The following is a 25,021-nucleotide window of genomic DNA, read 5'->3' as shown; positions in this document are numbered from 1 at the left end:
CTGCGCTGCATTGCATGAAAGAGAGAAAGGATAACCGCCCCAAATATTTTCAGATATGGCGCTGTTCTGCCCTCTCTTAGTGCTGGTTCACTTATGGCTGCCTAACGCCAATGCAGACACCCTTGCGTTATGGCGCAAGAGTGCTTGCAGTGTGGTTAGGTTAGTTTTTGTGAAGGAAGGTGTACCCTCCTGCACAAAAACTATCTTGAGATACTCTTTGTACGTGTGCTGCAGAAAGCAGCACTTAAGCAAAGAGGATATAATAAGGAGAAATAAAGATATTTTATCTTATTACTCCAGCCTCAGTTAGGTGCACCAATTTGGCGAAAATCCATGTTTTGAAGTCTTTGTTAAATATGGATTTGTGTCGAAATACATGGGTGGATGCACAGGAACACCCACTCACCACCCATGTAATGCCTGCCTGATGCAAAGTAACTCAAGTCAAGTGCTTTGCACTGCTTTGCATTACTTTTTTTGTTTTTACAAAGTCAGGCAAAGCCAAGCAAAGTGGAATTTGTGTGGCTTTATAAATCATAAAATGAGCTTTGCATCGAGACTACACCAGAAAAGTGAAACAACCATGACATAAAATCCTAGTAAATTTCGGCCTAGGTCTCGAGGTGAGCTACATAAAGACAAGAGTACATCTGCCCCTGAATAGGTATCCCCTGTCCCAATGTCAATGCCACCCAATACCAGGGTCTGTGTTCTCTCTGTGTGTCTTTCTCTGAGCCGTGTACATGTATGTCTCACGTTCCTAATGCTCATGTATCTGTTTCCAAATATTTGCACCTACCTGTGTCAATATATCCCTCTTCTGAGTCTCTGTGCTTAAGTGTCATTGCCCATATCTCCCTGACACATTGTCTGTTTATCCCTGCTCCAACAGCTGCCTCCTATTTCCATTGTCTGTGTATCGATGCCCTTTTCAATAAGCAACAAAAACTAAATATTGATAACTATGAATTCATTTCTGTTAGATAGGAACACTTCAATATTATGGGAACGTGATAGCATAACCTGAATCAAATGCACAACTTAAGCCTTTGATATTCAAAAGAACTGTAAACTCTCATCTATTTAATTCATGCTTTCTATTTCTCGTATGTTGATATCTTCGAGAGGTACATGGCAGAGTTGTGTAATACTCCAAATTTAAAATCCAAAATGGCTGTCATGGTGCAAAGGATTTTTCCAGGAGCCACTCACTTATACCACAGTCCTGAACATCCCTCAGCATAGTTCCGGGCTAGGACTTTCCTTCCTCTTTGATGGACTCACTAATCGAAGTTGGAGTGATTGTCCAATACCTTTACTTTCATTTGTGATGTCTTAATATATTTTCTTATTATTCTTATTATTATTTTTCCTATTTCTATTAACTGGGCTCTTTTCAAGGTTAGTAAGTGTCTCTTCTACAATGTTCTCTTTCTCTTTCCATATTGCCAACATCACTTCCATATTATCCACTTTTTTTACGTTCATCCAAAGCTGCATTGTGGATTGCTTTTGCATCGTGAATTTCTACCAGTTTGACAGAAGGCATACGCTCACCCAAGACAAAGGCAAAGTGCTCTATGGAGAGGAGGCAACTCTCAGCCGAGGACTGACTAGTGGTTCTTGTTTCATGCCCTAAGGGATGAGGATCGAGCACCTTGTTATATAAAGATACTGGTGATTCTGTGAGTGGGAACCAAATTGATGCTCTGGTATCTACCAACAGATCAAATTCAATATTGGTTTTTCCCCAATTCTCTTTGGTAATGTCTCATAACCACCTGGAGCAGTTCCCTTTCAGTCTGCAGTGCATGGGGTCTTTTGACCCAAGCTGGCATTCTTTTCTTAATCACCTATTCGGATGCTTCTATTACTTACCGGTAATTGCATTACTCTGAGTCTTACTCTCACTTATTTCCATTACTTACCTGGTGAGTAATCAGCTTTTCCAGGTGAAAACAAAGCATATTTCTTTGAGCGCATGGGCTTTTGCTTTTCTCTTTAAAGAAATTTTGCTGATGGTCTTGGTATGTAACTGTTATATTAGGGACATGTAGCAAGGAGTAGGTTTTACAAGCTTCTCTGGTGCACTACTGGATTGGGGCCTGTTTGGTCTTTCATGAACTTGGTGAAGATCGGAACTGGTATCTTCAGATATATTCTGTTCTTAAGATGTCACATTAGTAGTTTGAGTCGTATCCCATTTGATATCACTGCATTGATTTATTTTTGGTTCACAAACAAAAGAAATCAGGCATGATGCCAGCAGTTTAAGAACATTCAAGGAGTCTGGGAGTTTAGAAAGCGATTCCTAAATCTTTTGCATTATGCAAAACTGGTGTGGGGTGTGACCTACTGCTCTGCCAAAGCCACGACAGTCACTTACCTGAGTGTCCCCGATAATGTAGCAATTTGTAAGCTTTTCTGTCTTTTTCCAACAAGAGGAAAACACCCAGGTTTTAGTTTTCAAGCTGCTTCTAATTTATTTTATCTTTGCACCTCCATTAGTCTTACACTCTTTCACTAAAACATTTGGGTTTACCAGTTTTTGTATTCCCAACATCCCTTCTCTTCTGGGTGACGAAAAAGCCTTACTTTCCTGCATCCAGATTCTCTTGCAAGGTCACTCACTTGCCCATTAAAAATAGGATGCACTATGCCTTGTCTCCTGGTGCAGGGTGCAACCAAAAAGCATTATGTCTCTGACTTTCCTGTAGCCAGGAAGCTAAGCTAGCACTACATAACATGCCGAATCAGCATAAATAGCCCTGCCTCCATCTCCTAGACCGCTTGCATCTATGGGAGTTCATTGCTTTCAGCTTTTGCATCAGTTCATCCTGTAGCTCCACATAAGTACCAGATTTCTCACTGGTACAGTTAGAAAGTAGTTGTTTCTAGAAATCTTTATCTAACCCTAGTCAGGAAATACTTGCACTCACAGAAGATTTGTCTAAGCCAGTCTGTGGAGCTAATCGTCTATATCCACAAACCTGTTGCCTTCTCGTCAGACATCAACAAGTAGTGCACAGCTAACCGCAGCGTAGCAACATAGAACAGGAGGCTCACGACAGGAGCATAGGCCTAGTAGACTTAAAAACTACCATGTATGCATAATTCATGGACAAAGATTGAGTACTTGAGGAGCTCTTGTGCTAGGACAGGTTTGCTAATTACTGAGATGCATACATATTGGTGAGATTACAGAAAGTCGAGGAGCACTTCTTTTCAGTGAACCACTTGGCAGCCATCTCTACAGTGTAAAGAGATTAAGCACTGAGGTGTGGATAATTTAACTTTCTGAAATTAAAGTCCTGTGGAAGCCAAAGTTACTGATTTTAGAGAAAATTGCTGATTCCAGTTAGCTTATCAAAGACCATGCAGAGAATTTGTTAGTAGGATCCTATTATTAAATTACAATTTTTCTTAAAGTAATTCAGAATAGACAAATTATGCTGTAGCTCCTTTCAGCATTAGTAGGCATTGGGGATTATTAAAGGATGAGGGTGAGTATTGAGTGAAAATGATCCTAGGTGTGAGGTTTGGTGGCTGAAAGCTAGGGCTCGGGAGAGCTCAATTGCAGCAGTGTAATATTGTTTAAAACAGTTTTCTTCCCTCTGCTTCAGTGGCGTAATGCAAAATCATTAGCCTCCCTCTGCAGAATGTGATGAGGGTAACCCAGAGTCTTCCTTATTTCACAGATATTCATTGGCCTTGGACTCATTGGTGGCACAGGGAGGGTTGGTCCTCCCTGTGTTGCACCATTTGACAGGGTCTCTGGGACCCCCCTACTCTGCTTCCAATAATAAGAGAACCAGTCTGCTGGTCTGGGGTCCGGTCTTCCATAAAAGTTGCTCACTAGCATTTGTTGGACAATGTGAGGGATTCAGAGGATCACTCTGAGCAAGGACATGAACTTAACTCACATTGGCGAGAGATGCAATTTGGAAGGAGGTGAGGGGGAAGAGCTAGAAGAGTGTGAGTGGATGGAGGAGGCGAGAATTGTAAACAAATTTACAAGACCAGTGATCAAGCAGATGGGAAGAAACAACACAATGCCGGGAGCCTAAATCTAAAAATGCATCCATTAAGTGTCAAAAAGACAAAATAGTAGAAGAAATCTGGGTTCAGTGAGGAATCGCATACAGCATATTCTACATGAGACATGATCATGTAAATTCAAGAATACCTCACTAAACGTAAGTGGATATAAGCTGTATTTGAATCTTTGACATGCATCTCACAGAGGGTTACTAATTTGGTTCATTTTAACTTGAAATAAACCTCATTTTGGAAAAAAATAATATTTTGGTAATTGTTATATAGAGATTACTTTCCGCTCAGCTAATCACTGTTATTAAACAATACACCCTGTGACATCTAACCCACAAGGATTTAACATCACTTGATTTGGGAGTTTAATCAGATTATTGAGTGGTGGATTCAATCTCTATTAAAATACTTTTGTTTAATGGATGGATGGAGTCAAATTGAGCAGAATATACCTTCTTAACTAGAAAGCATGGAAATAGAACTGGAATCAATCTCTTTTTATAGCAAATATTAGAGTACATTCAGGTTGAAATTCTTGACCCTGTATTCTCACTTGGTAATGCAGGATAAATGGGGCAAACCTACTTTGGACTTCAGCACAGATCCTGTGGAATGGATAATTTGTTGCTTACTTTAGGAACTGTCTATGATTTGATTACTAGACATCCAATTGAGTATTTTTCTATAAACTTCAACTTGACGGGGATAAATACTTTCTGGTATTTTTGTAAGTCAACAACGAGAAACTTAATATTACATCCAAAGAAAGACCGAATGCATCAGAAAGTGGCTTTGGTTCCACTTAGGCAGTGGCATGGTCATCTGGTTATGCACCAGCAGGCAAGAAGGTGGCATGTGTGTGTGCAGGAAGGATTACCCATCTTCTTTGTCCAGGACTGTGAGAAGGTGTTGATGGTGTTGCTGTGCTTGTGACCACAGTAGCCCTGAAGGGTTTCCACTGGCAGTGGACAGCTGCGCACACAGTCCACATTGAGTCCAGGCTGAGAGTTCAGAGGAAGAAGATGCCAGGTGGTTCAATAGCAGGATATCAGGAACTTAATCTGTCTTATTCGACCTGACATAGAAGGGCAACACCATTTTCCCTTAATGGATGATCATCGTCTTCTCTGTTTGTTGTGCCAAAGTGTCCCTATACCAGATGGTGTTTAATTATTTTCCTGAGAATTGATGTCCTGGTCTACTCCTGTATAAAGGAGTTTGGATCAAAAAAGATTTGATGCAATTCCCTATTTTGTTGTTGTGTACATTGCCCACCCTAGATATATTTTGGTTCTGATTTTAACTTTTTTCTGCAGTTGTTTTCTCTGATGGATTGTTCAGCCTAGAAGATTGTATTAGACTCATTCTCTTTGTTTAAGAGTATTTTCCGTGCATTGCTTCCCAACTCTTGTAAATCTTTTGGTGTTCAATCAAGAAGTATCCAGGTTGCCATGGAGGTTTTTTCTACCCTCTGTGTCCTTTCCCTCCTAACAGGAACCTTTTTATGGATGCATGTGAAATTTTTCACATGTATGTTAAGTGCAGAGTGGCCCAGTGGCTCCTTGGAGTAGTCTGCCTTTCGTCAGGCAGTTACAAAGGAAATAAGAGGGCTTTCCTCCATCCAGACCTTGACACTTAATAATTTTGTGCATGTTGTATAAAAGGAAATCAAAAAAGGCAGAGTGGGACGCAGACTCAACATATTTTAGAAAGAGGTATATATCTGGGCAGCAAACAATGTAGGAAATCAGAGCATTTGTTATCCCAATGAATTGTTTGACACTTAGGCCTGTATTACAAGGTCTGAGTAATTCTTGTTTTGGCTAGAAATGGCATTTCTTGCCAAATCTGGAATGCCACGAGATGTAGGAATCCAGTACTCTTGCTTTCCTTCCACCCCTGAATGTTCCACCTATTGAAATTCCCAGATGACAAAGGGCTGGAAAATAAGGAATTACTGTGGAAATGACAATGCAATGTCCCATGTTTCAAGAGACCCTCTGGATGCAGTTAGAATCCCATATCTCAGACTTACTAATTTCAATGTACCGATAATCTGGGTAAAGGAATACTGATATCTCTGCGTCCCTCTGTTGGATGGTCAAAATATATGAGCAAGCTACATAAAAAAGCACAAGGATGGGATTTCTGTCCTACCAAAGTAGACTCTAGGAATTCAAAAACCAGATATTGAATGTGCATGCCCTTGGGATTCCCAAAGAGTAGGTGTAAATGTTCTGAATTAAATTCAGCAGCCATACAAGCAGAAATTAGGATAGCAATATTTCATCTGTGGAGTAACAAAGGGCCAGGTCTAATAGTACTGCTGACTCCCATTTAGGATCAGCTTTTCAAATCCTATTTGGACAGAAGTGACCTCCATAACCTCCTTTTCAAACCAGATGACAATCATCTGATCACTCTGCTTAAAGCAGACTAAACCATTTATTAGTTTTTTTTACATTTGACTTGCTAAAGGGGTGCATACGCTAGTACTCTCCGATAAAGCCAATTTTATCACTGGCTGCAATTCTCATTAAATACACAGATCTTTATAGAAAATATAGAGTGCATCTAAGTGCAAAGACCTCCATCAGCAATTATGCTCCTCCACACATTTAAGGTTTTCAACCTGGTGAACTGGTGGTTCCTTGGTGTGAAGATCATAGACAAAATGAAACACCACCCTAATACATAGGCTCTTACAAAGGACCCATAATAATTCAGTTTCTGAACTGATTCGAAACAGTTCATCAGTGGGAATGATTGATATTCAATGGGGTTCCAGCCAAAAGCTCCTAACCTAACCAATTTTGTTTCTCTTGATATTACGTTTTAATCAACGTTCTGTAAATATAATGCGTTAATTCTATATCTGCACAGGTAGAGAAGCAGAAAATTGCACTTAAGCTTCTGGTTATAAACAAAATATTTGGCCATGTTTGACTCAAATTAAATAAATCTTAAACTCAATTTCTGGGCAGACTAACACTCTCCTGTTAGAGTAGTAAAACCATTATCTAAACTCTTCTACGCACTGCAAAGATCTGAAGGGTATCATAACTATACTGCATGAATACTTTTATTACAGAAAGTGGTTTCTTTATCAAAAGCATGACAGAATCTCCCTCTCACTTTAATTAATGTAGTTACTGATGGCGGTTCTCCCTTATATTTATGACCTTGTGTATCTCAAAACACTTTTTTAATTTTGAGTAGCTGTTGTCAGCTTTTGCTGATTGCGAATGTGTATTTCCAGACTTGGGACCTGCTTTAGAGTTCAGCGTACAGGTTGCTGCATCACAAACATGACTGATATCCCGTCTGCCATATTACAAATGTCATTGGATATAATGCACATGTAAAACAGCGGACCAGATATCCGTCTCGTTTGTGACGGAGTAACCCATCCGCCTCACTCTAAATCAAGCCCATAATTTTGTAATATTAAACTACCTCTTTAAAGCATAGTAGGTGATATCTTGGAACGCAGCCGACCTAAGCACCAACAAAAATAAACTCTTATTTTTGAAAGAGCAGAGCGAAGATATAATATGTCTACAAGAGACTTGGATCACAAAGGATTGGTCCACTGAAGATTATATAGTGCTGGCCCGGCCTGCGCTCCCTGTGAATAGAGGACATGCTAAAGGAGGTATTGCTATTATGCTAAGTACAAATGTTAGTTGGTCATATAAAGAATTTTTTCATGCCTCCAACTTAATTCAGGCGATTAAGCTAGATCTCAAGGATGCCCAGGATCATTCAAATTCTCGAAATGTATATTTACCTCCTGATGCATCTTACTCTCACTTATTTATAGACCTATTTGTTTTTATCTCCTCTACCTTAGAAAGGAAAGATTGCAGGTTTCTAATGTCAGTTGGAGATTTGAATTCTAAAGTCTCTTCTCCAAGTATAAGAGTATTTTCCACCACTGGAAAAAACGAAGCCCTAAGTATCCCCACTGTCCAATTTCCGAATAAAAGTAGGACAGATAAAAGAGGAGCTACATTACTCTAAGGTCTGAGAAGCTTAGACCTTATAATTGCTAATGGGAGTTTAGAAAATGATATTCCAGCAAATTAAACGCATAAGGGCCCAGCTGGGAGATCCATTATAGATTATCTATTTGCTTCAACAGAGTTCTTTTGTAATCTCATAAGTATGGAAGTTTTGGAAACTGATTTTTAGCAACCATATGTTGATCTGCTCCAAATTTAATTTAGTCTGTGCTAAGGTAGGTCCCTGGAACTTTAAAGGCAGCACAGTAGGGTTCAATGCAACAAATGGTAGAATTCACTGGAACACACAAGCGACCGCTAAAATTAAAAGCAAACTTAACAGCTTTGATAAAAGATCAGCAGCATTTAGTAATGGCAGAGCGCGACTCTCCTCAATCTGATTTACTTGAAGCCTTTTCCCATAATGTAAGATCTTTGGCTACATTATGTAAATCATCATATGCTCCAGCTAAACGGAGATCATATTTTAATCAAATGCTTACCTTAAATAGCGAAATAAGATTGGTAAGGGCCCAGTTCCTGAATCATTCTATTGAACAAAGTAATCTAATAAGTAAGTAAGTAATCTAATAAATCTATAAAAGAGGAAAAGGCAGAGTAAAAAACGCTCCTTAAAACAAATAAAAGAAGATGGCGCATGGGTGCAGTTAAGAGGCAGCCTAAACTCTAAAAAAAAAAAAATGACTCTAAAAAGTTATGGGAAATCAACGCTGACTGACTGCTGCGGCACAAGAGTGAAATCTCTCCCCATTCCTATTAAAGAAGAGGATTGGAAACTCCACATGGTAGATCTCTACTCTGCGAATCTTAACTCTATTAGTTTTGCTGCACCTGACTCCTTTGAAACTCCTTTATTCAACTATGCTCATTCATTGAATGACGTGGTTGGATTTATTTAAAAAAATTAGATCTTCAGGAGCAATGGGTCCGGATGAAATCCCCATGACGGTAATCAAAAAGGAGCCACTTTTTTGGGCCACGTACCTAGCTCCATTGTTTAATTTTTGTTACTCTCAGGGGAAGACACCACCATCTTGGTCTGGAAGCATTTTAATCCCTCTGCACAAAAAGGGCCCTAGAAACCATCCGGGTAATTACCAGAAAATAGCCTTACTAGATGCAGCAGGGAATATATTTGCACGTAGTATTCTTGATCACCTCACGAAATAGGTCATGCAGAAGAAGGTCCTCACAATAGAACAAGCTGGTTTTAGGAAAAATCATTACACACTGGATAACATCTCCATGTTGAAACTAATTGAGGCGTAATACACGATCTCTCGTAGGTCAAACGTTTATACGTCCTTCATAGATTTTTCAACGGCCTTTGATAAGGTAGACCGACCATTACTATGGAGAAAATTACATATTATGGCACTGCCTGCTCCCCTGCTATCCTTAATTATTGTATTACATTCTCAAACATGGTGGCAGGTACTAATGGGAGGATACCAAGGCTTATCAGCTGTAATTCCCATAGTGAATGGACTGAAACACTCTTCTCCTTATATATAGCAGATTTACCCGATTGTTTTTCCCAGTTAGAGGGAGATGCACCAAAGATAGGCAGCCGTTCTTTCGCTTGTCTCCTTTATGCAGACGATGTAGTAGTGATGAACCTAACCCCTATTGGGTAGAATAAAAAGCTGATATTACACGATGGCTCATTTCTTGAAGATAAATGTATCGAAAAGCAACATTTTAATGATGAAATGCAACAGAAGTTGGAAATCAAGTAATTTTGAGTGGCAAATTGGTTTTGAAAAACTGGAGGTGGTAGATTCATACCTCTACTTAGGGAAACTAATGGCGAGTAATACGAAAAATAAACTTCATATTGAACATAGTTCCTGTAAAGCTATATCCCACGCTAATGGTCTGCGTATTTTTTATAGTGCAATGGGCAGAAGGCATTTTTCACATCTTCTGATGGTTTTTTAAGCAAAATTTCATCCAACCCTGCTTTATGCTATTGAATCAATCCCTGTAAAAGACTGGAGTTGTTTAGATAGGATCAAAGGCCGGATTTTACCTAAATTGTTCAATTTTAATACGTTAGTTCCATCAGCTGCTATTAGATTAGAATTTGGCCTGATAAGCTCCTATATTCAAGGTGTATCCAGGGTTTTTTACGTTGGGGATACCAGTTAAAAAATAGAGAGTCTTACTCATTAAGAGGGTTCATGTGTCAAATCTTTGGCAGCATTAGGGGGAAATATTCCCTATATCGTGATTTTTCTCTGGCACTAAAACTCTTCTGTGTACAAGAAGAATCAGTGATTTTCCTTCCGCCATTAGAATTTAAATCCTCTTTAGAAACCTTAAGTGGTAAGATCAGCTTTAATAGACATATTAAAATCTGTAATACTAAAGAGCGATTAAAGATAATAGCCAGGACGAGCTCTCCGAGAATTTCCCAGAAATATTTATCCTGGAACCTAGAACATAGAATTCGACGCTGGCTCACACTATGTCACATGAATCTCTTACCTTCAAACGATTTAACAGTAAACTGGTCCCAGAACATGAAAAATGGAAACATTTGTAATTTTTGTGAGCTGAGTATTCAGAACCTGGATCAGGTCTTCTTTGTCTGTCCAGCATTGGTTTTGAGTCGTCGTTGCTGGCTTAGGCCAATGTTTTTAAAAATGGTGTTAAAGATGTAGCTTCGGCCCGTGACTTTCTCTTTTGCCTGAAAAATGAAGTAGTCTGTGTAAAATTATTCAACTTTTTTAAGGAGTTTATGTATATATTTTAATCTTTTATATATATTCTTTTAATCAGGCTGTTACCCTTGTGTCTGTCGACCTATTATGGAGTCCTAATATTCTCTCCTTTTCCAGATAGTATTTTGCACATGTTTTAGCTACTGTTTAACTGCTCTTTGCACAATTGGGGTATGTTTTGTTTTTCGCCCACTTTTGCAAATTTTAAAACTCGATTCTCTATTGAAGTTGAATTTCGGATTGTATTTTGCACATTAATCTGATGTAATTCAACTGCTTTTTTTAGTACATGTTAGGATATGCTTTGTTATCCCTATTTTCTTGCTGCTAATTTCAAGTTAACTTTCTGCTGAAGCTGGATTTTTTTATTGTATTTTGCACATCAATTGGCTTCTACTCAAATGCTTTTCGCACAATTCGGGATATGTTTTGTTACTCTATTCATTTTGCTGCTAATCCGAAACTCTATTTGCCGAAACTGCTATTTGTTGAAAAATCTATATATGTAGTTGCTGCCATTAATGCGCTTCCCCATGTTTTATTACATTTTAGGTAATTTGTATGTATCTTTTTATGTGGACCTCATTGGAGTTCCAAATATTTAATAAATAAATATTGCATAGTAGGTACCTTAGTTAGTTTGATGTCTTGGAAGGCAGTTCAACTGTAAGTTTAGTATACAGTCCATGTGAGGGGTTTGCCAATTGGAAATGTCAAAGTTTTGGGGCAGAACCAATCAAATGAGTATACAGTCACCTTTTTCAGGGTTCCAGGGAATGGCTCCTGTCTGCCGCCTGCCACATGGGAAGAACAAGTTGTAGTGAGACCTATTTTATTTTGAGCAATATCATTGCTTAGGACATATTCTGTTGTGTATATAGAGTGGCTATGAAAGAAGTCCTTCTTCTGGAAAAGTTGCACAGGACTCGTAGAATGGTTGGTTAGTTCACCCCTTTTAGCCCTTATGGTGACTTTCATATGAGACACTCAAGGTTTCTTAGTGAAGGCGGATATTGTGAGAATTAAGCCACGATACACTGAATTTCAATAGAAAAACAAGTTTAGTCAAAGCTACTAGTAGTGGTGGCTAACTGGAGGCTAATATGGCAGAACTTCCTGGAAACTCCTGGTGATAGCCAGGATTTTCCAGCCACAAGCAATCCCTCAAAGTGCTAAAAATGCAGGGGCCACAAAGTCAAACAGAAAATCCTGTGCGCTGATGGGAACCATCTGGGAAAGCCCCCATTGGAAGGAGAGGTGGGTCCATCTTCTCACTGCATTACAAGTTTTCTGAGGAAATGGAAGAACAGACAGCGCACCCTACGGCAGGTGAGCAGAGTGAGAGTTGTCAGGCCAGCTGGGCACCACAACAGATGCTGTAGGTTAAAGAGAAATGAAAACACCAGTTCAGTGGTGCGCCGTGGCTTAACCAGGGCTACAGTGATTCAAATGATGCATGGGGGCATGGCGGATCTAGCCAGAGCAGTCTGTTTGCTACCGGAGGCCTTAAAATATGGAAAGTAGCTGGGAAGACTGTCTGGGACTGCCAAATTTCCCTGGGAACCAGCAGCCACTCAGTAAAATGCTGCTTCTCCTCTCCTTTCAGGCAAAGCAAAGAGCAGGGACAAGCAAGAGGCCATGTTGAAGGACTCTACGGTTTCAGGACCTCACTCGAGAAGAATGAATTTCTGGAAAATAATTTGGAAGAAATAATGAACGGAGTGGTGGGAGTGGTGAGGTAGCAACAAGTGTTATCAGCACACCACAATAGTTGGAATCCAAACCGAGAGAGGCAATCTTAACTGTAGGGGGCCTCAAAGCCTTCAAAACTACATCAAAATACTGCATTAAAGACTGTGTTATGATGTTGAACATGAAGAAGAGGATCTGGGCAACTTATGCAGAGAGCCACTGATAAGTGTATTGGGGGTCCTGGCTTGAATTCCAGTAGAATCCCTGCAAGATGAATAGTATGCCAGACTTGGTGACCTGCTAGGATTGGATACAGAGAGCATCCAGCAGGTGGTGGTTGGCGCCACCGGACTACAGGAAAGATCTGGGAGAAACAAGACCAGAAAAGGTGGCACTGTTTTGGTTATGCTAATGCAGACTACAGGGGTAAAGTCCTAAGTTGCAGCTAAGAGATGAACAATTTGCTTGATGATGTACTGTTCCTCTTCTTCTCAGATTTCAATCCAAAGATCCTTTATTGGAAACCTGCTTTCCTAAAACGTAAGCACCAGTTGACAGTAAAAAAAAAAATGTCCGCTTCGGCTGGCTTCACTAAGAGGCTAAGAGTGGGCTTCGGAGGCAAGTAAGTTGTGTTCTTACAGATGGGCTCTCTCAAGGCTTTTGTGTATAGCCTGCCCAAAGAAACCCCAGAGCAATAGAGCACTAACTTGCACCACCCTGGATCCTGACAGCGGCATCTAGAGGAGAGTTTTTTCCCACATAGCCCAATAGCTTTCCTCTGCGAAGGATAAATGGTGCGAGAGAGAAAACCTCAGAATCTTGTAATATAAGCTGTTTTCCATTGTGTAACTTTCTATCCATACTTCCCCCTTGTCCATTAGGGTCTCTGTGTTAGAATCGGAGTTACCATGTAGAGCCAGGTCTAAAATAAACTTTCCCTAACTGTGTCATTATTTTATTGATTCATTATAATTATTGAGAGAAACTATGTGAGTTATTATCCTTGACTCTTGGTGTGATCACAATATAAATATTTTAATAAAGCTACTGATAGCACCCAGAAGATGAACTATTTGACAATAAGCACTGCTGGAACTTTGAATCTTACTTTTCAGCAATGCTTCCTTCCACCCTTTGACAAATACCCAACGGGTAATTCTGGGACAAAAGATTATTCCATAATATTTATAATCTACACTGCCCTGTTCCTACGCAGAGCACAGAAGTGGAGGATCCAGTTATTAAAGCTATCTAACACGCAAGAACCTCCCTGTAGCTGACCCCATTCATTTAGCTGGTGACTGAAGGAGGAGGGTTGACAGTGGTGTAAGTGAACCTTAGGAGGCCCCCTGCAAGGGATGGTGAGGGGGCCCTCGCAGTACCCCTACCCTCGACTTGGCATGGTGAGGGTCCCCATTTTATGTATAGAAGACTGGGGAACCCACTGCACCACAGGGGCTGCATCGGAGTACGTTATGCCCCTGAGGGTGGATGTACTAATGGAAGAGGTGTGGCAGAGATTGATCTTGACTTTTTTAGAGTGCTTTAAAATTCATGATTTGTTGCAATATTTTAAACCATACATGTTAACTATAGGTTACATATGTATTTAGTAAGTGTGAGCTTTTAATAAATGCAATATAATTTACTTGAATAGCTAAAAGAGCCACACTTGGCTTAGTAAAGTGAGTGAAGGCGATCAAAAAAATCGGATACAATATTTTATTTAACAGGAATAATAGCAGCAATAAGATTTACTTGAATTGCCTAAAAGAGACATTTCTGGCTTAGTACAGTGAGAAATGGCGATCAGCGAAATCAGATATATAACATTTTATAAGTCACGGTTTAATAGAAATTAAAGGTGTAACCAAAAACATCAAAAAGGGCAACTTTAAAAGCAGGTTAAAAGAATTGACACAGTGTTTGTGGAAACTGTTGTACACTAAACACCACTTGCATTTGAAAAATTCAAATATACATTTAGGTATCTTGTAGTTTTTTTGTATTGCTTTGCCTAGTCATTACCTTCATGCTTCAGAATTGATTACTTAATATCGTAATATGATTCATACTTGATTTTGGGTTGTCTTGCGAGATTCAGCTTTAATGTATGGAGATATTTAAAAAAATTGACGTTCTTCACCTTATTTTTATGAGTCTCTAACCTCTATTGAAAAATCTTTTAGGTGTGCGACCTGGCACTGTCATCATCACAGATACTGCTGTTGATGCCTTCTTCAGGCCTCAGTTTGAACTAACAGTTCTTGACAAAGTGGTGATCCGCAGCACCGAACTGGATAAGGAACTCATTCATGAACTTCTGCAGTGCAGCCAGGAGATCTCCCGGTTCAACACAATTGTTGGTCACACCATGTGCACCTACGATTTTTATGAAGGTAAATCCATTATGATAATTACTATATTCCTTTGATTTAATATAATTGTAGGATACATGAAAAAGATAATCTAGCCTTTCTCTATCTACTGCTTTTTCCTAAAATACACAAAGTTTGCTCAAAACACAGATGTAATACTGGTTGGCCACTAATCCACAAAGCAACTTTGGATCAAAAACATAAACTGTGATTTGTGAATGGAAAAGTATTCAAATGAGGTTATTTGATCTAAAAAATTCAAATGTTAAGGTTCCCCACAGCACATATTGCCTCAAAAGGAATTATGATGACATACGAATTCAAATCTGAAATGATGAAAGAAGAGTATGGAATACAAAACACTATAATCCCAAGTCACAAAACTATTTTGTCCTGATTTAGAATATGGTGGAAAGGATACTCCTGCACAAACGTGAAGGAATACCCTCCCCGCCATGCTGAAGGTCCAACCAACTCATTTCGAGGTGGATGGACCTTATGTATGCTAGTGACGGAAACTACTCCACCTCCAATGCTGACCTACTCCTCTGATGGCCTGACAGAGTAAGGGCCAACGGAGGTTTAGCCATTTGACTGCCTGACTGATTTAGAGAGGGCTGTCAAATGCCAGATTTCAGTGTCGGTCACCACTAGGAAAAATCTGTCAGGAAAGGGCAGAGAACTTGTAAATGACCCTCACACCATGGAAGAATTCTCCCACGCCGAGAGGGTCATTGGCTTTGAAAATTCCACTTTGGGATTTTAATTTTGAAAATAAAACAGTATTGAAAGTATGCCATACAACTCCATCATGTTGATGAAGCAGTCCATCAATCTTTCAATGCATTAGGGAAAGTGTTGGATAGCGGGGGATACAATTCATTATTCCCACTCCAGTGAATGAAACAGTAGGGAAAGTGTTGGAAAGTGGAGGGGTAAAAATGACTATTCTCACTCGGAGTGCAAAAGTGGGGAAAGTATTGGATAGCGGAGGGGTCAAAATTACTATTTACACTCCAGTGAGTGCAACAGTAGGGAAAGTGTTGAATAGTGGAGGGGTAAAAAATTACTATTCCCACTCCAATAAGTGCAACAGTAGGGAAAGTGTTGGATAGCAGAGGGGGAAAAATTACTATTCCCACTCCAATGAGTGCAACGGTAGGGAAAGTATTGAATAGCGGAAGGATACAATTTACTATTCTCACTCAAGTGAATGCAACAGTATGGAAAGTGTTGGATAGCGGAGGGGTAAAAATTACTGTACCCATTCAAGTGAGTGCATCAGTAGGGAAAGTGTTGGATTGCGGAGGGGTAAAATGTACTATTCTCACTCCAGTCAGTTCAAAATTAAAAACAAACAAAATATCATTAACAATTTATTTATTTTTTATTAAAGTAGATAAAAAATATAAATATGTTAAATTAAAATATATTTAATATTAAAAATAAACATATGGTAAATAAATATCACAAATACCTACAAATATTAAATACAATAAAACAAATACTTTTGAAACAAATATTACATAAATGTAGTTTATTTACTCCTAGCCTATAGCATCACCAGCTCACAACCCATATTGAAAAAACAAGTGTATTTGCATAATTAACATAATTAAAAATCAATTATACAAATAAAAATTAAAACTCAATTTTATGGGTTAACTTCCAACCCTTTACACCTATAATCCCCACAACCCACACCTACATTACACAATGAAAATCAATTAAATAACTAATAGTATTTAACAACTAATTCTAAAGTAAGTAAAATACATTTACTCCCTACCTTTCACCCCTATAAACCCAAAAACAAAAAAATAATTAAACATTTACCCTAATTATCATTTAGTTAATATTAACTATTAAATAAAAAATAAATTACTTCCAATCCTGTACCTCTAAAAACCCCACAGCTCAAATTAATTACACAATCTCCATATTTAATTGTGAATTAATTAATGAAGGTTAATAAAATAATAATTAAAAATGAATTACTTCCCACCTTTTACTCCTATAAACCTCACAACCGACACCTAAAATTAATTACACAATTACCATAATTGTCAATTAATTAACTCATTAATTACAAATAAATTACTTCCCACCCTTTACCCCCACAAACCCCATAACCTGCACCTAAAGTTTACCCCAAACATTATAAAATCTCAGTTAAATATTATTAAATAAAAAATATTTATTAACTTATTATAATTAAATTACTTCCCACCCTATTCCCCTATAAACCCACAACCCACTACAGAATTAAAAAATATGTAAAATTTAATTAAAATAAATTAATAACTACTAAAAATGTAACACCTATATTAAAAATGAACAATACTTATACAAAAATACATCACATACATTTTAAAATATATACTAAAACACATAACACTAATTTAAAAATTCGATATTTTAAACAATATTTTAGCAGACTTTATTAATGACTTTTATATTTTTTTAAATCTATATTTCTTACCTTAACGTCGATATTCTTGACCACAATATTCTTGCTGTCGATATTTCTGTGTCACGATATTTAAAACTTGATAATAGTGTAAGTCGACATTTGCCACTCGATATTTTGACTGAATACCCAGGCAAATACTGACCAAGTAAATCCAATCCACCAAACTCAAAATCTGGCCCTTTGTAAATTTGCACTAGCAGGTTGAAGCTCACATGGAGACAGACTCCCATACATTTTAAATTCATAAATGTTTTGGAGAGTCTGTCCGGAAATGTTTATTGAATTCCTTTTTACATGCATGCGTAGCCAGATCCGTGAATTAAATGTTCATAGTGTACCACTGAGCATGGAAAAATGTCTTTGTATGATATTTATTATCCTATTTTTTCTAGGAGGAAAACTATGTAATGAAAATAGGCCCCAAAAACTCTTGCCGTATGAATATTAATCGGACAGGGTGCATTTTACAACCATCTAGTGATGTCTGAAAATGCCGTACTGGGAACCTTTGAGGAACAGCAGACCTTCTTCCTCCTCTTCACATTCCCTGGATGCGAACACTTATTTTTTATTTTATTTTTTTTTAAATATAGCCGTTTGCCCTTAAATGTACAGGTGCTGTGTTTACAAAAAAAAAAAAGTTCACGTACATGGAGGACTTCGGGGGAAGCCCGCCCTGGTCCCCTGAGGCTGCCTAACATGATTTCTAAAGAGGAATCTGCCCTATGCAGAGAGCTTCCTCTTTGCTAATCAGTTACCACCCCAAATCGGTTTTGGCAACTCATTAATATGTGCCTGCAGTTGTGTTCTCAAACCCCTGTTCTAAACCTTTGCTATTCGCAAGAGGATGGAATGACTCTTTCGTGACCCCTTTTATTTACAATTTGGAAGAGGTCACAAAAGCCCTTTAATGAGCCAGAAAGATTTTTCTCACTTGTAAAAGAACTTTTGTACATTGTGAAAAAAGATATTTTGTGGCCACAAACCCTTTGATTTTGTGAATGAAGGCTTTGCTAGCAACAAATACCTTTAACCTTCAACATATTGCTCCTCCTACTCCTGACGTGGACATAGGTACATTTCTGACTGTCCAGGATGGGATGGGTCCCTGACAAATTACTGAATGCAAACAAGCTCACAATGTTTTGGCTGTTCCCCCAACTTTCCAGGGCATCCCTGCCATGGAACGCACGTTCACCTCTCATAATGGAGGTTTTCTCATGCATAATATTACGCCCTTCTTGGGTAGCATTACACTTGAGTAAATTGCTTAATAAGTGCTAATCCACAGATTGAAAACAGCAATTGTATTAAACATATTACTAAGAACACAGGACAGCACAACCTCATTAAATAGCAATACATACCCAAATAAAGGAAATTATATTGTTTCCATAGTTAATGGTACCATCATATACCACCATCTGTCATGTCACCCACGAGATCATTTATGTAATTAGTTATGTGATCCGTCACATTTTGGAAGAGGTCATGAGCGTTGCATTTGCTGTGTGAGTTACTGTTACTTAACTCTTTTGCAAGTCCTATTTTGGGAGCTGATCATTACTAGAGAATTCTAGGAAGTAATCATAACTGTACTTAACTGCGTTTTTAAGTGAAAGTGCCTTAGTTAGTGGCAACAATTTTGTAGCCCTGGTTGAGCCTAGCATTCCATGGGAAGGTGATTTTTGCTCTGCTTATACCTGGGCACCATTTGACAAATCTGCACAAAACTTTCCAATCAAATACGTCAGTACTAAACTTCAAGTCTCATAAATATCTGCTCAGGGTCCAGACATAAAAGAGGGCTCGCAAAATTGGCATTTTTCATTCTACAGTAAAATCTTCCATACAGAATTACACCAAACTTGGCAAGACGTTATTTTCTTTTTGCTCAGAGGTGTACCTTTGCTTGGATTGGTGTAATTCCGTAGAGATGTTTTTGAAAAGTTGGTATTAAAAAGCTGCTGTTTTGTGCTTCAAAGGGTTCATTATATGATATCTTGACTGTTAATTCAAGGATGTTTCAAGGATCTGTATCCTTGAATCTTCGGAGGATAATGCATTTGGAAAATAAGAAACCCCATGAGATGAAGGGGCATTTTGTCCCTTTGTTCAAAGAGAGCTAAACAAATCTTCTGTAGATTTGGGATCTAAGCAATCTGGTTGATTGGCAGCAAAGTGAAATGTTTGGTACTGGCAGCCATTACAGGATGCCAGGCACCAAACCTGTGCCCTGAAAAATGTGACAGAGGCTATAAGAAGGGGACATCCCCTGATCCATGCAAGAATGTGTGCTGCCTCCTTAGATTAAAAAAAAAAAGTCTGGTTTTCTCATGGATCCAAATTTGGTTCAGCAGGTCCACAATTGAGTAGGAAGATCTATGGAATATTTGAAAAATATGATATCCTTTTTGTCGTGCAGTAGAAGTTGGTGAGAAAAGTCGTCGCTAAATAAAATTATTCAGGAATGAAGAAATTGTAAATGATTGGGATTTTTGGCCCTTTTTGTCAGGATTTATTTAGACCACATTTCTTCTTCTTTTTTTCCTTACATAGCCATCTTCAGGTACATTGGTTTTGTCTCTTCAAGAAACATTTATTTCCATGTAGATATATTATATTTTCCTGCCCTGTGCAAGGTTTTTTACTGATATATTCAGACCTTCTAATTTACAGGAATTATCCTTCACAGTCAACCACCAGTTCATGGATTACTCTTGCCAGTCTTACCTTATAGTATTCTTTATTGGAATATAGATCACTAATTGAGGGCTAGTTGACAAAATTGTCTTTCACGGTATATGTTTCCTTTAGTACATTTATGTCTCCTGCATTGTTTTTTTTCTGTGTTATAAAAACTAAATAAGAAGGCCCTGACTGAGTTCAATTACAAAGAAAAAGCTCTTTTGCAACATTAGCTTACTAGCTTTTCTGGATTTGTTGACCGGTTCACTCTAACCAATTAACCTAGTCTCAAAGCATACCTCATCACGAAGGGCCTGTTTACGAAGTCTTGAGCGCCATAGGAACATATCTGCATTCTGCCTTCTACTTAGATTATGTATTGGTTGATGGTTGTTACATTAGTTTGCTCCCAAAGCTTTCAGGATTGTTGTTTGTTTTGTTTACATAGACCCAAAAGTCCTACTCCATATGCCCCTTACTTCTGAGTAGTGTTAGAATATGTGCAGCCACTTTGGCCCTTTTCTTCATTGTAAAGCAAAGCTGCCCATTAGGAGCAAATTGGGATTTCTTTTTCCCCCTTTTTTTTGCTGCTTCAATGTGAATTTTGCATCTTGGCGTGAAAAGCAGAATTTGAATGCTTGTGGACTTTTTCAAGCTCCTCTTTGGCTCTGTAGAATGTTTACCTACATGCTACTATGTTCAGACATTTTATCTTCCCTACACACCAAATATTCCCTCAATAGTTGCATTTGGACTCGCAGGAACTTTTCATGAGAGAAGATTCTGAGCTGTGGTCATAGTCTCATAAGATGAAATGATGTAGGTTTTCACTCTAGGTTCTCCTTAGTGGAAAAAATAATAGGAGGTTTGGAAGAAATCCAGGACTTCTTGAAAAAGTTCTTATTGAAAGAATCTCAAATGGTTACCTGGTCTTCATTCAGATTAGGGGCCAAGTTATTTGTTTATTAAATGTGTTTTTCCCACAACCTAATTAGGCAGCTCCTACACACATTACTGAGTTTTTTTATCATGCAGTTTTTGGATGGACATATTTTCCCACAGATTCTTCACATTATGAATACTCATTCTAGGCTTCAGGCTGAAGAACTTTTTTCCCAGCAGTGACTCTCCAAAGCCACCTGATGCAGTTCCAGTCATGACATCCCTTTTGCTCATGGTGTCACTGGAGAAGGTTAGGCACCCACCAGCGCACTGACATCAATCCTTGTTTTTCTGAATCTCATCAAAACGATCCCAAACTCTCTCTTGGTGTCTTACCAATGAAATTCACAGCATTCAACAATTATTACATCTAATGTTTTCTAAAATGGCCTCAATTCTTCAAGCCTTTCAGACAGTGCAACAAGATGATGTCCCTTTTGGGTCCTCATGATGAGTTATATGTGGTCTGGACATGACACATAGCCTGCCACTCTTGCACCCGAAGGCCACCAAAGAGTGGGAGGTCAACATATTTTTGATTAATGCCTGTACGCAGACCCCCAAGCCGACTTTCTTTCCCAAAGGTAAGTTGCATTATAGGGAATGTGCACCTATCTGATCTTGCAACAAAAATATACAAAAAAGTACCATAGGAAGGAATAAGTCCTCTTCTTCCTTGAGGAAGAGGGCCTGTTCTGAGGACCGTTCAGAATCTTTGATGGAGTTCACCAATGCTTGAGGCTTCCTCAATATCAAACAAAACCCCAGCACTTAAGACGTCATACCCTGAGTTGCTTGGACCTTAAGCCGACTATGTACAGTTGGAGGCCTTCTGGTTGGCAACGCAGGATCTTTTTAGGGTGGCCTCTGGGCCACTCCACATTGTTGGGTCCAGTGTGGCAGGTTTGGCAATTCTGGTGACTCTGACCCAAATGCCTTTCTAAGCTATGCCTTCACGAGCTCTGCCCTAGCACCTAAGGTGAAGTTCAAACCAACTGGGATACTGTTCCCCATTCTTTTGGGGCGATCCTCAAAGCCAGTGGTGGTGTTACCCATGGAGCTCGAGAGAAATTATCTGTACGGCAAAGGAGAAAATCAACGTTAATTGCGCATGTTATCCATTATCTGACCACCTTTCCCAGACTCAAAGCTTCACTCTCTTTAAGGGAATTTTTTGTTCAGATGTAAGTGCCATCACTATGGACAATAAAGACTACCGATGCGTGGAGGATGATGGCTTATTAGCTGGTCTCCTCTTGTCTCCTTATAATACGGATGCAGGCCTTTATTTGGACTTACAAAATGCCAGTAGCCTGGATACTTATGCAGAAGTTGACATTTGTTCCCCTTCTGGCTCTGCCTTGAAGGACGTCTTGTCTTTCTCATCTGTTGCTCAGAAAGCAGTGGGTGCTTTTTAACTGACTTTGTTTTCTGCTGATGTGAAATCTAACATTCTGATGGAAATCTTTCAACCATCCACTGTATCAGCAGATCCCTTTCTCCTACTTAATGACACTCTCTTAGACCATATAATGACTGCATGAGAGAAACCATTTTAAAGCCCAGCAGTCCAAAAGCATATTGCAGATGCTGTAGGCCAGCCCTGGAAGATCTGCAATTTTTGTCCTCTCACCTATCACCCTAATTTTCAGAAATACCTCAATCTCAAAACAGAATCCATGTACCTTCCCTAGGGCTCCCCCAGATAGGTAACCCACCAAGCTGGATGCCTTGTTGCAAGAAATTTACTCCAGTAGTTTGTTTTCCTGCACAGCTAATGCCACCTGTCTTTTGGGCGGTTATACCCATACCTTATGGGTACTGGTAAAACCTGTGATAATTAGGCCAGGTAACTGATGTGATTTTGAATATGGGGACACTGTTGCCTGCTCTGTGGATACAGTTGTCATGTTGAGGCAGCACATTTTGATGTATTCCAATTTCTTTTTGGGGCAATGGTCAGACTACCCTTACGAGCAAACCCTTTGACCGAGAATGGTTATTGAAAGGGAAAGCAGACTCTTCCTTGGAGCAGCAGGGCTATAGCCTGTGCACTGGGCCTGGCCTGCCAATTATGGTAAGTCCACCAATAATATCATCATTTCTCTAGTTATTTGAGCACTGTTCAGCCCTGACCATGAACGCCATCTCAGTCTATTGAAAGGCCTCTCGAAGGTGGTATTATCAACAGCAGAAGATCTATTCCCCACTGTCCTCTGCAGGCGGCTCTGCTTCCTCAAAAACCCCTTTGACTCCCCCTGTCACATCACTATCTCATTGGTGGAGGGGGGATATTTTACTTTGTCATCAGTTTGGATATGATCACATTGGACCAATGTGTGCCCTTGCTGGTCTGCCAGATCTATGCCCTTCCCTTACTGTTCTCCCCACCAGACCAACCACTTTCCTTAGGAGTGTGCTCACAGGCTCAAGCCTCTATCTTGGAGGTGAAGTCTTGCTCTTGCAGGAAAAAGGGTCCATAGAAGTGGTGCCTCTGGAAGAGAGAAGTGCAGGATTCCACTCCATTTTCTTCTTCATTCCAAAGACGTACAGAGGCCTTCAGTCCCATCCAGAATCTCTGCCTTGTGAACCTTTCCATCTAACAGGACAAATTCAAGATGTTTTTCTTTAGCCAGGTTCAGTTGCCCTTGAAACCAGGAGATTGATTGGCTTTACTGGACTTTCAGATTGCCTACTTTGATCTTCTGATTCTCCCTGCCACCAGATGCTACTTGAGGTTCAAAGTTTGATCCCAACACTATCAGTTTGCAGCCCTCCCATTCAAACTGATGACAGCAATATGTCTTTTTAAAGGAGCTGGTAATCATGGCAGCTTCACTGTGGAGTTAGTGTCCTTGTATTTCTTTACTTGAATGACTAGCTGTGAAAGTCGAGTACCTGGTGTTGGTCCAGAAGCATCTTCAGAGGACAATTACTCTCCTCCATGACCTGGGCTTTACCATCAACATCAAGAATTCTGACTTCACTCCCTCACAGAGGGTGACTTTTGTTGTAGAGGTGCTGTACACACCCGTATGGAAGTCTTCCCTCTGCCACAATGGTTCATGGCTATTCAAATTAGGATTTGATGTGTCTAGTTTGAGCTCCGATCCTGGTCTTGCATGTAGTTCTCCTGATGAGCCTTATGCAGCCTCTTGGTACCTCATGCCAGATGGGGTTGAAATCCCTCCACTGGTGCCTGAGTAGGCAGTGGTCGCAATACCAACAATGTCTCTTTGCTCAGGTGCAGATTTTCCAGTTGACAAATGGAGATTTGCACGGATGGCTGGACCCCTTCAACCATATGAGAGGGTTTCCAGCCAGTCGTTCACAGGCCTTTGGCTAACGTGGTCATAATGCCGCCACAATGGGCTGGGGTATGGGTCTGGAGGACATGACCGGAGGACATTTGGTCCATCTCAAGGACTGGCTGCACATAAATGAGCTCTAGCTACAGCTGGTCTAACTTGTCCTGAAGACCTTTTCCTCTTTCATTACAGGAAGTAAAGTCCAAATGATATCGAACAACACTGGCACCATCCATTATATCAACATGCATAGCGGCATGGAGTCGTGGACTATGTGTGGGGAAGCGATTCACCTGAGTGAAGAAATGGGTGATCTTGACAGTAGCGCACACACTTTGCAGGCTCCATCAACTTGACAGTATCCTACAGAAGGTGGAGGAGAATTGAGCACCGTTGATTCTAATTACCACAGACTGGGTGAGGGGGATCTGGTACTCTGATTTTTCAGAATGCTGCATTCAACTGTCCTTTTCCCACCCATGCAGAGCAAACCTGCTCTCGCAGAAAGATGGTCCGGATTTTCCACCTCTATCCCCACAAACTATGTGGTTGCATGAATGGAGACTGGATGGTGCTTGTTGGAGAATATTTGCCTTTCTGCTGAGATTATAGGGATCATCTTGGTGGCTAGGAAGTTAGCTACTAAATCCAGCTATACAGGCTGCTGGACTCAGCTTGTTCAGTGGTGCGAGTTGAAAGGCATCACTGCCTTATGATTCGCATTGTCCTTGACTCAGCA

At 39.6% G+C, this 25,021-nt stretch overlaps 1 protein-coding gene across 2 annotated transcripts in view; it reads left to right on the top strand.

Moving 5' to 3' along the window:
* UPP2 (uridine phosphorylase 2) overlaps window positions 1–25,021 on the top strand; it is a 120,569-nt gene that overhangs the window by 58,095 nt on the left and 37,453 nt on the right. For both annotated transcript variants that reach the window (XM_085646413.1, XM_085646414.1), the window contains one exon: window positions 14,683–14,892. In XM_085646413.1, coding sequence (XP_085502539.1) covers window positions 14,683–14,892 — 210 coding nt within the window. The remainder of the gene's footprint in view (window positions 1–14,682; window positions 14,893–25,021) is intronic.

Source organism: Triturus cristatus, chromosome 3_1 (assembly GCF_964204655.1).
Source record: "Triturus cristatus chromosome 3_1, aTriCri1.1, whole genome shotgun sequence".
NCBI lineage: Eukaryota > Metazoa > Chordata > Amphibia > Caudata > Salamandridae > Triturus > Triturus cristatus.
This window is presented reverse-complemented; position numbering and strand designations above follow the sequence as displayed.